The 16,006-nt window shown below is 35.4% G+C and overlaps 1 protein-coding gene across 7 annotated transcripts in view; it reads left to right on the top strand.

Moving 5' to 3' along the window:
* The window catches only part of UBR3 (ubiquitin protein ligase E3 component n-recognin 3), a 105,689-nt gene that overhangs the window by 17,888 nt on the left and 71,795 nt on the right, over positions 1-16,006 (top strand). For all 7 annotated transcript variants that reach the window (XM_085323220.1, XM_085323212.1, XM_085323204.1 and 4 more), the window contains 11 exons: positions 3,392-3,571; positions 4,340-4,473; positions 5,648-5,734; positions 6,388-6,453; positions 6,545-6,634; positions 7,614-7,742; positions 7,830-7,882; positions 8,961-9,094; positions 9,569-9,656; positions 11,453-11,592; positions 14,702-14,798. In XM_085323220.1, the coding sequence (XP_085179346.1) occupies positions 3,392-3,571; positions 4,340-4,473; positions 5,648-5,734; positions 6,388-6,453; positions 6,545-6,634; positions 7,614-7,742; positions 7,830-7,882; positions 8,961-9,094; positions 9,569-9,656; positions 11,453-11,592; positions 14,702-14,798 (1,198 nt within the window). The remainder of the gene's footprint in view (positions 1-3,391; positions 3,572-4,339; positions 4,474-5,647; positions 5,735-6,387; positions 6,454-6,544; positions 6,635-7,613; positions 7,743-7,829; positions 7,883-8,960; positions 9,095-9,568; positions 9,657-11,452; positions 11,593-14,701; positions 14,799-16,006) is intronic.

Genomic DNA, 16,006 nt, shown 5'->3' with positions numbered 1-16,006 from the left:
TTTGGTAGTAATCTTACCTAGTTTAGAATACTTAGTAGTGTGCAGATTTGTTGGATAAAGTGCATATGTGCTAGTTGTGAAGCTAATCTGAATGAGAACTTACATAAATTGAGATCTGTATTTATTTAAGCAAAGTATTTTCAAAGTACTTCATCAGTTGTTTAAAGTACTTGAAATTGGTTTAATTTTTCTCACTTGTAATTGTTTTAGTAAAGTTTGATTTAATTAAGGAAGACTGATTTATTCCTTTACAAATGTAATCGTTTGATCAAGCTTTTGGATGACAGAATGGTGATTTGAATTTAAAGTAGTTTACACTGTTTACATTCTTCTAGAGAAGAGGGCAGTCCTGTTTCTACCTTCCTCCTTTTACCTATGCTTATCTGAAGTTTGGTGGCACAACAAATTTTGCTGACTTGTTTTTCATGCTTTCAAGTACTCCAACTGCAGACCTCAGCCCTCTTTATGCTAGTTTGAAGATGTTTTTTCTTGATAGCTAGTCTGCKGCTGCTAAAATAAATTATAAATAAATAAATACCGACAACCTCAGCATGGAACAGAAACTTTTCTTCCTCTGAAGTGTGCTTTGTCTRTGACTGCACTTTATCTGTAGCCTAATACAGAATAACTGCACTGAAATGGAAAATCCTCAGTCCTCTAGCTACAAAGTATGGCCTCATTCAGCCACAATTCAACATGAAAAAACTTTGCCCTGTATATATTGTTTTAAAGGAGTCAAAACTGTTGTGTTCTGACTTGATCCAGTGCATTGTTGCACCTTTTTTTCTTAAAGGTTTGTGTAGCAAGTGACTTTTGCTAAGCTGACACCATRGTGGTGGAATTTCATTTAAAAGTGTTTTTAAAGCATCTTCAGAGCTTTGCTAGWTGCTGAATAGAGGATGGTGCTAACACAATGGTAAGATTTTATGGTGGATCGTAATTTGTAGACAAATAGAAAAAGGCTAAGGCCATGGCTAGGCATCCTSTGAAGAAACTTTGTGGTAGTTTAGTATTTAAGCTGGAAATAGTAAGTGAAATATCTTCAGACAGATTTGTGATAGATTTGCAAGAGAACGTTTACCCCTAGAGCAGCTATAACATGGCATGAAGGTACCTATTTCCTTTCCCTAGCGCTAGTGATTTGTCTTGGCTGAGACCCCATCCTAGAATCTGTGTGGTGCTGCTTTGCATTTTCACATTCCTCCTCATTGCTTTATATATGTGAGTTTGGGCAGACTGTAAATTGACATAGAAAAATTTTAATAAAATACTTTATTTCTTCATTGCCTTATTTTGCAGTTCTACAAGCTTGCGTCTTGTGTTTTCTTTAGTTCAAAACGCTTTTTAGGGTGCTGGAAGCAGTAGTAAGAAGTCTGTTAGAAGTTTAWGCTGGTAAGGTAAGTTAGGAAAAAGAATTCTGTTTGTGCTGTGATGCAAACAAAAGATAGTTCATTTAGTATCTGAAGGAGACAAAGTTTGCTAACCCAGCCAGTGGATAGCTGGATAAAATGTGCTGGAGAGAAGCAATCAGGACATGTAGCAGGAATTATATTTGCTAAGGCATGTTTAGTTTGTGTTGCTAGCAAATSTTAATTGTTATTTGGATAGCTGATCTCTGTTAAAAGTATACAGTTYGTTAAAGGTATTTGTGGATGCCAAGTGAATATGGACAAATTGTATTTCTGAAACGGAGCGTTGGCCTAGGAGCTGCATGGGCATCAATTCAAAAGCATTACTTGTTCAGCTTACCTTTCTCTTGYGTGTACTGTGAAGGGAGGAAGAGAATATAGGTGCAGAAAATAAAATTAGATCCCTAGAAAGATTTATCCCTGGTTCGTAAAGATTTTTTGAACTTTTCATGAGGGAAGTATTTATACCCTAAGGAGAATGAGCCATCATCAAAACATTCTTAAAGAAAACCGCTTTCTTCCTCTGACTGACCTTACATAACCCTCACTTGCAGAGTACTCTGACGACGAGGAGTTGCTGCTGCCAGTTTAAAAAAACACTGAATCTGTCTGATCTCCGCTGGGGCAGGGGATCAGGGRCATGTAATTGTTGGTTCTTTTCCAAGTACTTTCATGGGTTCAGGCAGAGCTTGTGGAGGTTTTATCCTGTTCTTGGGTAGGCTATGTAAGCAGGTGGGAACCAGGCAGCCGAACACCAGCCCTAATTTTCTTTCTTCCCAGATGTACCAGATACCAGGCAAGCGGTTGTAGAGTATTGGACAGATGGCAGCAGAGAAGCTTGAAGTTGTGTAGAGCACTCTTCTAGTGCTCCAGTTGAATAGACAGAAGTCAGCTGAAGAACTTGAGTTCTATATTACCTTATTGTAACTGGAAGGTTTCTGTTTACAGCTGCAGTTTGGGCAGCGTATTTTTAGGATGAGACTTGATCCATTTCTCTGAGAGTGCCTTGTACCTGAGGACTAAAACTTGTCAAGATCAAAGTACTATGCAACTTCAAATTCAAAAAGCTCTGTTGAAATAACAGGCAAAACAATACGTTTTTTATCTCTTTACCAATCTGCCAACAAAAATAATACAAACTCAGAATAAAAAAGTATTTTCTATGGTAGTTAAAGGGGAGAAAAAGAAAAGTTGCTTACTTAGATGCCCAGGCAGATCTACTCCGGGTACATTTGTGCTGGAGTTTGGAATCTCCTAATACCAGTATCTTTTTGCTCTGGCCATACAATGCTGCTTGTTTTTGTCATGATGCTTTCACCTGCTTAAAAGGTAACTGTAAGGGTCCCTTGTGCATTTAAACTGGACAACAGCCACCTCCAAGGCTGGTCATCAGATCTGAAGTTTTCTTTCTTCTGTTGGCTTGAGTCATGACAGCGACTGAGAGGTGGATGCAAGAAGTTATTTCGTGTAGATAATGACTCCAGGACCAATCCTGTTTCCCTACTGTTCTTTGTAGGGATCCTTCCTCATAAAAACCAACTTAAGACTTTTATTTAATAGGTATAGAGGACATATCTTTGTGATTCAAAGGGAGAGGTGTTTTCTCCCCTGCTATGACTTCTTCCCTTTTCTCTTTGGGAATCTTCTCCTGTCGTAGGCCTACGGAGATGAAATGAACCCTGTGTCTGTTCTCTATGGAATTTCATTGGGGTAGCGGCTCAAAGGGCACTGCTCTTCAAAGGCTGCGATCATCTTGTTCAAAGTGTGTGTGTCYCCTACTAGGGTGGGATTGACACTGGTGTCCACACCATGAGAAAACAACTTGAGATGCCACCAAGTAAATAAGCTTTTCTGCAGTTTCCTGTGTGCGTTGTCACAAGGTTACAATGAATCCTAACTTTTATTCTTGCGTGATCCTAGACAAAGGTCTAAAAATTAGAACAAGGAAAAAGTTGCATTACTCTCTTTATTTTTTAATCTAGATGAAGAAAATAGTTTACATGTTGTGGTGAACTGTGGGGAAGCACTACTGAAGAATAATACTTACTGGCCCCTGGTTAGTGATTTTATAAATATACTCTCACACCAAAGCGTGGCAAAGAAATTTTTGGAAGATCATGGTCTTTTGGTAACATGGATGAATTTTGTATCATTCTTTCAAGGTATGTGACTTTTATAGTCAGTACTAATACAAGGATCTTGAGACAGCTTTAYGTTCACAGTAGCGAAATTGTTACATCCCTGTATATAAGTATGCATTTCATTAGTATTCTCGTAAGCAGACATTTCTGGAAAGGACCAGTATATTCTGGAAAACAAATTTGAAAATGATCTTCTAATGGATCTTTGCCTTGTGCAGACCAGGTGAAGAGCAATTATGTAATAGTTCAGTGGGATTCACGGCACCAAAATTCTCAAGTTGTACCGATAGTGCAAATCATAACTTGTGCTAGAACTGTTCTAGTGACAGAGCCTTAAATTTACATATTGGGTAACTTAATCTAATGAATTTATGAGTTTTTCTAAGTGTTACTGTGAAGGAACATGTTTTTATTAAAAACAAACAAACAAAAACTTACCACAAACTGAAAAATATTTATCTAGCAAGAGATCTAGGTGTTTTCTRTCCAAAAGTTCTGACTGACTAACGTTCAAAGTAAATGGGCTGCAGTCCGTTATTAATGTCACCTGCAAAATAACTGACTGCAATTACTAGCCAAATCATCATTCTTTTCTGATCTGTTTCTGTTCAAATTTTGATGCTTGCCCCTATATTTCATCTATTCTACTACTAGATAAGATGCATTTAAACATACTTTTTGTGGGTTTTTTTTTGTTGATAGATCTGTGGCTATGTAACATAAAAGTACTACATTCTAGTTAGTCATAGTTAAATGCTTGGTTGTATAACTCTGCTTAAATCTTTGAAGGTATGAATTTAAATAAACGTGAATTAAATGAGCATGTGGAGTTTGAATCACAGACATACTATGCTGCCTTTGCTGCTGAGCTAGAAGCCTGTGCACAGCCAATGTGGGGTCTTCTGTCACACTGCAAAGTTAGAGTAAGTAATATTTATCTGTCATGTTTTCAAGAACAAGCAAAAAGAAATCCTTTTAATGTTCCTCTGTGTAGTCTCAAGGAAATTCAGAAATGGTTAAAATTATAAACTTTTTTTCCTTATCTCTAATTTTGTTTTTCTTTTGACTGCTTTTTATGTAGGGTATCATGTATAAACATTTTTTTGTTTCCTTTAAGGAATACAGTTATTTGAACAGTGATGCATTTCTTTAAGGATGTTTATAAAGGTGTTAGATACTGGTTAATAGCTTAACTTTTAGATTTGTATTCAGGAAGATTTAAATCAAGCTGAGAAGAGTTTTTGAAGGGTTAACATTTGCCGTGTTGGTTAGTGGAAGCATCCAGGTGTATCATGCCTTATTTCAGGGTTCTCAAATCTGAAATATCAGGCTGTTTTATCTTGAGGAGACTTTTTTCCTGCTGTCTTTGCCTACCAAGTCTATAATATTGTGATCAGTTATTATTCTGAGTGTGATGAATRTTGAGTTCATGCTCATACTGATCAAGCCAGTCAGCATTTACACACCTTCTGGCTAGCTGAAGCGCTGTTGGCTTTTTCACGTGCAGTGTGCCATAGCTGTCCTAAGAGTGTGAGGCAGGTCTGGAGCTGCTCTGTTTAGGGGGAAGGGAAGATTCATGTAGGCTACTGCTGCACTCCTGGAGGGCAGTGTACACCCCCGGCCTTGAAATACATGATTTAATCTGAAATATATTTTAGTAATAGGACATTATGATACCTAGCATAATTATTGTAAGGATCGTTAAGAACTATTTAGTATTGTGTTATCACTGGATTTCACATTCATTAAGTTAAACTCTAAAATAACCTTTCAGTGGATAAAAGCTTRTATAAGCCAGTATTTTTCAGTTGCTTGGAAAGACATCTTTTCTGCTTTGATTTCTAATTTTCTGATAAATGGAAAATAAATGGATAAATTAAAGTAGACATTAAGAGCAGACAGAAGGGACTTAATTCTTGCCRTTGAAATGATCCTCTTTTAGAATAACAATGAAACTGTACTAAAACCGTTAGTTTCCATATTAGGAAGGCATAAAATGCATAGTAATGTAAAAATAACCGTATTTATTCGTAACAGTGAAACAAGGACACTTAAAACTCTTTTGGTCCGTGTAATACAGCTTTTTTCTTGTTGCAGGAGACACAAGAATACACACGAAATGTTGTTAGATACTGCCTTGAAGCGCTTCAGGACTGGTTTGATGCTATCAACTTTGTAGATGAGGTGTGTATCCTTAATGAATTCAAGCAAAATGCTGTGAAAGTCTGGTTAAACTTAAAAGGTGATACACTTTATTTTCCTCATTACATTAAAACATCATTCTATGCACTGATTTAAAAAGAAAGAATTGCTTTGTTGAGATTAGAAAGTTTGTAGTTAATAGTCACAATATTATTTCCTACAATCCTATATGGCTGTAGTCTAACACTTTAGATTTACTRGTGCAAGTGTAAGCTGTGAGAGTCTTAAAAGCAGAGCCACTGCAGTACTTCCATCTAGTTGAATGGAGAGCTGAAGCAATGACAAGACAGAATAGCAATGATATGGTGGTGAGGAGGCAGCTTTGATAGCTTAGCAAAGGATACTGTCTTCAGGACAAGTTCAAGTGTCATTAACTACTAGGGACTCAGTAAGAGATTAATTGTAGCAGTCTGAACATGGGAAGGTTATGAAGCACTGATGTTGGGGAATTAAATAATATTAGGTTAGTAGAAAGTAAGTCCGTCAAATGAGGGCATGCAAGATACTGCTCTTGGTGATGGTGACAAAGGCATTCACACACACGCGCACACACACACGCACACACACACACACACACATATATATATATATATAAAAAAATATGTGATATTAAAATATCTATGTTTTGTTTTCAGCCAGCTCCTAACCAAGTTACTTTTCATTTGCCACTGCATCGTTACTTTGCTATGTTTTTAAGTAAGGTAAGCAGATGCTTATAGTCACATAAAAGATGGAAATTGCCTGTTGAGTGTAACTGTTCAATAAAATGTATATTTCCTTTCCTCTGCCCAGGCTGTCAAATGCCAAGAGCTAGATCTGGATACTATCTTGCCAGATCAGGAGATGCTGATGAAACTAATGATACACCCACTTCAAATTCAGGTATGGGCAAACTTCTCTGATGCAAATACACAGACGTACAATAAAAAATATTGCTATCTGATGCTTGTCTCTTTAACAAAAATCACTTAAATATGTATTAAGGTAGGTTAGAAGGGTGTGTGTGTGTCTTAATTGTGGAATATAAAAATAAGAAGTACATAATAAATAGCATATACTGAATAGTTAGGATAAACTTAGATTTTTTTTTTCTGATTCCCAAAATTAAATATGGGCCATTAGTTAGGAACATAATTCTGAGAATATACTAATATTCATCATAGCACTTTCAAACAGGATAGCTAAATTTGAATACAGACTTTTGTTCGTGGAATTGCTATTATTGGAGTGCAAACAGAGACTAAATCTCAATCTGAAAACTTGAAATCTTAAATTGAGAATGATTTCAAGAGTGGATGTACCCTGCAGCATTTTTTATTTATAAGTTTGTATTTATTTGTATATGAATGATAGTGAATAATATTTATAATCACTGCTTTTATACCTGACTTACTTTTAAGCTGAAAAAGGTCAAAAGAAGCCATTATTTTAACCACTGATAATCTCATGTTTGGAATATTTTTCAAGATGAAAAATGATGTATCGTTTCATTGGCTTTGATCACTTTCATCATCTGAAATACATTCTCAATAAGAGGTCACAAAGTTTTTTTATCAAATCATTCAACATAGTTTTTTTTATACTATGTCTGATATGCWGATACATTTCTGCCTCAAGAAATGCTATTAGTTGGTACTGGCTACATTTTTTGAAGTATTTTGTTATATATTGAGAATTGACTTGCATCCTGCACTCTTATTTTTGAGACTGAGAATAAATGTATGTATAAATATGTGTGTATATATACATATGTATACACACACAGAGTAATAGAGTAATATATTGGTGATCTGTTAACACTGAACCAAACAACTTAATGTCTCTGTTTGCAGACTTTTTTTCTTTTTTTTTAATTTAACAGGCAAGCCTTTCTGAAATTCACAGCAACATGTGGGTGAGGAATGGCCTACAAATTAAAGGACAGGCAATGACTTACGTACAATCTCATTTTTGTAATTCCATGATTGATCCTGACATTTATCTGCTGCAAGTAAGTTATGTTTTCTGMGGATCCAAGCCAATGTTTATTTAAAAAAGAAATCCTAGTGAATACAATGAATTGATTCTCTTTCCGCAGGTCTGTGCCTCTAGACTTGACCCAGATTATTTTATTTCATCAGTTTTTGAAAGGTAAGATCCAAAGAAGAATGCTGCTCTTCAGTATTTTGCCAACTGTTGACTAACTAATGCAATGGGAGAGAAAAGATGCATATACASCTTTGCATACAGTGATAAACAATTTCAGTGCTATGATTCTGCCTAGCTAAAGCTAATACATACCCCAGGGCTCTACAGTTTAGCTATTTCATGTTCATCATTTCATTCAAGAGTAGCCTTTGAGTTACAGTTAATAGTTCAGATGTCTGTTTTCTGAGCATTTTCAGTTTTTGAAGTACTGTACATTCTCATGTGGAAACATTCAGGATATGCTAGCGTGAGCAAGTGGACAAACAGAGCTGCAGTAGTGAGACTTCATAGAATCACAGAATCGGTGAGGTTGGAAGGGACCTCTGGAKATCATCTAGTCCAATCTCCCTGCTCAGGTAGGGTCACCTAGAGCRTGGTAGACAGGGTTGCATCCAGGCGGCCCTTGAAGATCTCCAGAGAAGGAGACTCCACAACCTCTCTGGGCAACCCGTTCCAGTGCTCTGTCACTCTCACAGTGAAGAAATTCCTCCTCACGTTCAGGCGGAACYTCCTGYKSTTCAGTTTCTGCCCATTGTCCCTTGTCCCATCACATGGGACAACTGAAAAGAGTTTGKCCCCGTCCTCTTGACACCCTCCCTTCAGGTACTTATAGACATTGATAAGATTCCTCCTCAGTCTTCTCTCCTCCAGGCTAAACAGGCCAAGCTCTTGCAGCTGACTTCCAGAAGAAATGCTAGCTTTGCCAGATAAAATAAATCTGTCCCTGTATATATCTGGGTATGAAAGTAGGTTAATTGATATTAGTTTTTATATGTTCATAAGTGCCAGATGTTTTCACGTGGAGTACATATGACTATAGCACATTCCACACAGGTAGTTAAATAAAAATCTAGCTTCAAAAATAAAAGTTTTTATATCTATTTGCGTATTACTGCATTATATGAATTTTTTKTATTAATTTAGGTCTGATCTGCATGGTATCCTGAGTTTATCAGTACATTTATCATTACTGTTTTAACGTTGAAGAATGATGTTTCTGACTTTAATATTTGTTATGCAGATTTAAGGTAGTAGATCTGCTAACAATGGCATCGCAGCATCAGAATACGGTTCTTGATTCGGAGCATGAAAGGTCCATGTTGGAAGGAGCCTTAACATTTTTAGTCCTTTTGTTAAGTCTTCGTTTACATTTAGGTAAGAATCACAGCTTTAGAGCTCTATCTATCTAAATAATATGGCTTTTAATTTGTTTTCACATTTCCAAAACATTTAATAGCTATCATAAAACTGAATAGGCAAAATTAGTAACTGAAAGCATCTAACACTTAGTCTCATCTTCACTGAAATTTTAATCACTTATGAATTAGAAATAGAATACATAGAAATAGAGAAAAATAGCTTTAATGGAAGTAAGTGGCTAAACTGTATTTAATCACCAAATGCCACRTTAAGATTCAGTGTGTTTTTCAGAAAGACAAGCAGTTTTTAGTTTAAATGTCTCCTTATGACTGAGCTTGTCTTTCATAAACTTTGCCCTTTTTATTGCTGTGCTTTTTATAACACTTTAGAATTACTTAATACTAATGTTTGTATTAAGTTATTTTAAGGGTGAAATATGCTGAGTGTTCAGGTTTTTTTAATTATGTTATTCTATTTTTCTTGTTCTAGGAATGACAGATGATGAGATCCTCAGAGCAGAGATGGTAGCTCAACTCTGTATGAATGACAGGACACACAGTTCATTATTGGATCTCATATCCTTGGAGTATATTAACTAGTGTACGTGAATGCAGGTGACRGGTACCTGGATAGCAGTGAGATTTTGGAGCTTGAACATCATGTTAAATATCTGATTATCTTCAAAAATGTTTTCTCCTGCTTTGTTCTTCCTTATGAAATGTGCAGTGCTTTGTAATGTTTGCTTTTTTATTAATATAGAAGAAAGAACTTTTTAAATTATTTTTAAATACTACAAAAATCCTACAGTTGAGAGGTGAAAAGTCTGTTTTTCAGTAGGATTTCAGAAAGTCTTTCCAAGTGCAACCTTTATCTGGATTTGAGCCTTTGGTTATTGTTTATTATGTGCTAGCATAAAAAGAAGCCACTTTTGCTATTTTGGCTTTTGCTTTTGATATCAAAAGCTGAAAATGCAAATAATAGCATGCTGAACGCAGCTTTGAAAATTAGAGTGAAATGTATCTGTTTTAGTAGGAAAGTATCTTGAAGAATAGCAAATTCTAGGAAATCTTTCCACRCAATGATATGATTCATGTCCCTAAACTGTTCCATACCCAGTTTTACTGGTATCAACATATTAAGCTCCACAGGCAAATTTAACAGATTATGGTGATTGCCTGAAAGAGTTTGCAATCTAGTGACAGGCATCCGGTGAAAATATTACCAATTTATAAAGGTGTAAATGGAGGAGAAGACTGAGAGTTACCAATATACAATAAAAATTATGCAATGAGACTTAGTAACTCATTTGTTCAGGATGCCATATATGCAGTTTACCTTTCATCTTTACTTGTTTATATTTTCAAAACCTGTTTCCCTTTACATTCTTTTCACCTGTCCTCTTTACTGTATTCACATTATTTTAGATGTGTGTTCTTGAATTTTTTKGGGGGCTATTAGATCCTATTTGCCTTGAGCTCTTGCTCAGGGTGAGATTTTTAGGGCTTGTACCTCAGAACAGATGGTTTTCCAAATGTTTTATTGTATACTTAAAACAAGGTCTGTCTGTACTTTTCTGTCTGAATTCACCTGTTTTTCCACTTTGTAGGATCTGATGACCTACTTCTCTTCCTTTATTTCATTCCCATACCCATTAACCCTCTAAGAACCTTGTGATTTGTGAGGAGGTTTGGGAGATTCCCTTTCCCCCTCTCCCCATACTTATTTACTGTTTAAAACAATATAAAGTTATATGCCTAATGCTTGGAAGTAAAAATAAGTGATTGCTTATTGCTTATGTAAGAAGACCTATTACCACTTGAAAGAAAACCCCTGCTTTATGGTAAGTGATTGCTTATGTAAGTATTAGTGCTTACTGCTTGTAATTTTGGGAATTGTCAGTAGGCTGATTAAGTATCACTATCAAAAAATAAGGACTAGTTAGTCCAAGACTGAAAATTATTTAGTATGTGTATAGATCTCCAACCTTTTACTTTCTTTTTCTGCACTTAAYCATAAATGCAAAATATTTTTTTTGCTATTGAAAAATCCAATGTGAGAGTAAACAGAGGCTAACACAAAAAATTTTATATATGCACTACAGATRGTGGGTTTTAGTTCTTATTTAATACTTACCTCTTGAGCAAGCACGTAATTGGTTTGGTTTAAAGAGTTTAGTGTCCTATATAGGACACTGATTCACTTCAGTAATAGTTGCTGCTCCAGTGCAGTTGGAGGATACAGCCCTCTTGTGGTTAAAACAGAGCATTGCTGAAATGTGGTTTCTGAAGCACGCAAGTGAAAATGTCAGACAGAAGTAAAATGCTGTGTTCTGCAGTTAAGTTAACTTTATTTCCCTTAACACAAACATTACATTCCAGAAAACCCAAATCCTAAAAGTGGTATTATTCCAGGAAGCTTAAGCTTTGAATCAGTGTTGTCAGCAGTTGCTGATTTTAAAGCTCCTGTTTTTGAACCTGGAGGTTCCATGCAACAAGGAATGTATACACCTAAAGGTATGGTGCTCCGTGTCTTCTATAACGTACTCGCTGGTAAGATGCCTAATCAGAGTTAGACCGAAAAAACCTCAGGGTCTGACTTTGTTGTTGTTGTCTGTTGCTTGTGTTTCTTAACAGCACTGCTCAAGACTGTTCATAGTTTTCTGTAAAGACATTTTGATCTAGAATTAAATTGAACCTCCACTACTAATCAAGAACCTTTAGAAAGCAAGGGGAAAATGGAGAACTGAATGAGCGTGTTGTTTGTATTTTATTGTTCTTCATACTTACATCATGTCTATTTTTAAAATACTGCTGTATGTTCARTAGAATTTATAACTGTCTACACCAGTGGGGTATCAGCTACAAAGAATTTTCTTTGAATTTGTTCACTTTGTGATTATTAAACATGTATCTACTATTTCCTTTTATATTGCCTAAATTTGTTAATAATCTGTAACAGCTTTCCCAGTCAATAGTGAGGGTCCGGACCTAAGTAGCGTGGTCATAGAATGTTGTTTTCTATTTAAATACAATGTATAGAGTGTAAAAATGACAAGCTGCTCCCCCGACCGGCTTGCTGTGTAAGTTAGACTCAACACAGTGTTGGTGTACCAGAGGGGAGGGAGGAGGAGTTCAGCACTCGGGGTCCGGGGCCGCTTTCCTGCCGCTGAGCGGGCAGCTGAGCCTCGGAGCAACCTGAACCGCTCCGCGGGCCCTGGCTGTGCTGCAGCTCGCAGCAAAGCTGGAGGTGGGTGGTGGCTCCTTCCAGCCTCTGGCGTGACTTGAAAACTGGCAGCCGTGGGGTCTGACAGTTTTTAAGCCATCTGGCTTGTAGGTAATGCTCTTTTGTGGATTTTTTTTTTTTTTTTTATGTGGAAACTAATATTGCATTAATCTGTTTGCCAGGTTTTGTCATGGGAGATTGATGAGTGAGGAAAAACTCTCACTCTGATAGAAATCAACAACCAGTGAAGTAATTTAGTGAAATCACTGGTTTTGGGAACTGAAAACATTCTGACTTCTTGATGTGTAATTAGGCAGTTAACACCTATATATTTAAAATATTGCTCTTTTAGTGTTGTGTAGAACATGTTTCCTTATGTCATGTCTGATTTTTGGACCTTGTGACATGCTGGTCTTTTCAGAACACAGTGTTTAAAAAAAATAAAAAAAAGAAAATAAAAGAATGATATTTTTAATTATGATAGCACTTTGTATTTGGGGACTCCAATGGTAGATTGGTAGAATGGTATTTATAATATTTTAAAAGATAGCTTGTATTAGTGCTGGAATACATTATTCACCTTAAAGATTTTTAAATATAACATCTCTTATAGCAGTGAATACAGAAGTTATTTGTAACACTCTATGAAATCTCCTCTTTATGTGATAAAAGATTGAAAAAGCTCCTTCCAGAATAAAAGCCAGCGTGGCCTTCTTTTGTGTACTATAGCTTTTAAAAAGCCTATAATCTTTATAAGGCTATGTAGGTCCTCAGAAAGAATGATGGTACTCTGGTGGCTTTTTAGAGTTAAAATCTGTGGCCTGTCACAGTTTAAGCAAGCTCTGTTGAAATCCGTTTCACTGAATCCCTCCTTTTCCTACAGTTACAGAGAAAAATCTAGTTTGTGATATGCAGAAGTGCCACATCTGKCTTCCATTAAGCACTGATTAAAGAAAACCACTATCTCCAAAAACAGATACAGTTGTGTGTTTCCTGGGGACTTGTGTTGCAGAGATGAATTCTGTGTCGGTTCCTACTCTTTACCCTGTGACTCCCTYGCTTAGTCTGTTTTCCTCATTTTGTTCAGCTAGCCAAACCAGGACTGGTCTGTATTKGGGGCTGCAATAGTCAACTCTGTTGTCCAGAAAAAAAGTAGGATTTTTGGAAGCAGGCTACGCTTTTGATGGCTAAAAGGCTATGGTGTGAGCATCTAGGGTGTGAGCACACACTGGAAATCGTGCAAGGTGTTCCCTCTGAATAGCTTATGAGGTGTCTGTAGAACTATTAATATTAGTTAATAGGAATATGGACCACATGCCTGTGGGAAATTAGTCTCATTGGTGTGATGAAGCCTCCTRCGTTGGCCATGAAAACTTTGAAAAATGTTTTAAATATTCTAAAAACATAAATCCTTGTTTTTTCTTTGTTGTTCTTGTTATTTTAATATGATCAAGTTGAATCTTATGTTCATACTGCTTTGTTATCGGAGCTAACTACTTCAGCTTACGCGCTGAAGAACTTTTCTGGCTTTGGGTGGGAAACTTTTAGTTTGATCTTTTAATGATGCATAAGCAGAACAAAAAACATGTAGCATTTAAAGGGATGTGTCTGTTAATATTCCATTTGAATTTTTCTATTCATGATTGCTCTTTAAAGCCTATATACTATAGACATTGCTTTAGAGCTACTAAATTAAGCAGAGACAGCTAAGATTTTAATGCAAAAATAATGCACAAATATTGGTTATAAAGCAGAAGCACATTTTATAAATGATTGATCACAAATGTTGTTTGATAAGAAAGTCATTTATTTAGACCAACCCCAAAATCATGATGTTACCATCTGATTCACTGCACTTAAATATCACTTATTTGCTAATTGATCTGCAGTCTTTACGTCCTATTTTCAAAATTGCCTGCTCTTTCCAAGTGAAATATAATTATCACATTTTCTTAAAGATACTTAAAAATTTGTAAAGAGCAAAATAAGATGAATCTGGAAAAGGTGGTTTGGGGACTTTCTTCATATACTTAGAATGGAAGAAATGTTTTTACTTAGATTTAAAAAATAATTTGGAACTGTTCTTTTGAAACTTTTTCTCTTTGCATGTGTTTCAGTTGTCTCTTTATCAGAAATGTCTTTTTTCACATTGTAAATTACTATTTAAAACACAAAAAAATACAAGATACTAAAAGCTAGTTAGTGAAAGAGATTTAATGCCTTAATAGATCTTTATTAATTAAAGTATTATTAATAATAAGTAGTAAAAATTATTGTACTTTGCTGCAAAAGATAATTATCTAATAACAAATTACATAGTTAACAGCTGATTAAGAAGAGAGTCTGATATAAATTATAATGTCTGAAGATAATTTTAACATGACTTCTTTTAAATAATAGCTGAAGTTTGGGATAAGGAATTTGACCCAGTCATGGTAATACTTCGAACAGTTTACCGAAGAGATGTGCAGTCTGCAATGGACAGATACACTGCATTGTAAGTTGGATCCCTTTCAGAAATATGGCAGCATATTATTGTTTCTTGAGCAACAGATTTTATATATATATCATTTATATAATATATGAATGTTTTCACATGCTGGGAGTGTTAATAATACCAATGTTTTCAGATCCCAAATTTGTCCTTCAATAAATAGTATGGAAATGTACAGAGCACCAGGGTTCTGGTGAATTTAGTCTGTTTCTCTTCCACAGATGTTTAAAAATACATTGAAAGAGTCACAGACAAAGCAATGAATGTTGTCACAGATCAGATATTTAACTGAAGAGTTGAGTTTAAAAATCATTTACATATTACTTAGTGAAAATAGCCTTGTCTTTTTTTCTTCACATTTGTATAAAATGAAGCACAGTATTACAATATTTTGTGTATTGAAATTGTATTGAAGACAATACAGACTCCTGTCAATTAAATAAATTCTGATTTTAAATACAAGAATAAAACATGTAGCACACTTCTAAGAAGCAAGAAGGTTTGTCCTTAATTCTATGCCTTACTACATTCTTACTCTTAAAAATCCTTGTCCTTATTACAACTAATTTTATTTAATTTTCTTTATTTAATACTCTGGGAATAAAAAATAACTTAAAAATACATAAAATGAACTTGGTGAAATAATCCTCTGCCCCATACAGGTTTGCTTGTTCTGTTAAGCCTGAGGGTCATCATAAACATGTGCTGTGATTTTAAGCAAGGTAACAGTCTGTTAAATATTTGCACTGTCTAATGCACCAGATACCAGCGATTATTAGCAATATGGGTCTACAGTGAAATTAATTTTTAACTTCATAGACATGGTGGTGCTGGTAAAACACCGGTACTTTCAGCATGATGTTTGATGTTTCCCAGTGTTGGATCTTTTTAGCTGCGTATAATCCAATACTACAGATGTGAATTTTCTGTGGTAGATATCTGACTAAACTGGAGACTCTGATGAAATAAAAAGTTTTCAGTCAATTTCATGTGCCTCTTAAAGTGAAAGAGGAATTCTAAAATTCATTGCAGTAATTAACAATTTAGAAGGTGTCCAGGACATTGAAATCACAGGTGGCAGCAGAAAAGATGACTGGATATGGTTTGTATATTTGTTTATGAAATGTTGTTTAGTATAAATTAAGTGGCTTAGAAATGGTCATCAATTATAAAGTTTGTCTGAACAAAAAGAAYGCAGGATAGCTATTTAT

The sequence above is a fragment of the Rhea americana genome, unplaced genomic scaffold, assembly GCF_003343005.1.
Source record: "Rhea americana isolate MKP2758 unplaced genomic scaffold, rheAme1 scaffold_12, whole genome shotgun sequence".
NCBI classification, from domain to species: Eukaryota; Metazoa; Chordata; class Aves; order Rheiformes; family Rheidae; genus Rhea; species Rhea americana.
The sequence above is the reverse complement of the archived record's forward strand: the minus strand, read 5'-3'. Positions and strand labels throughout refer to the sequence as shown.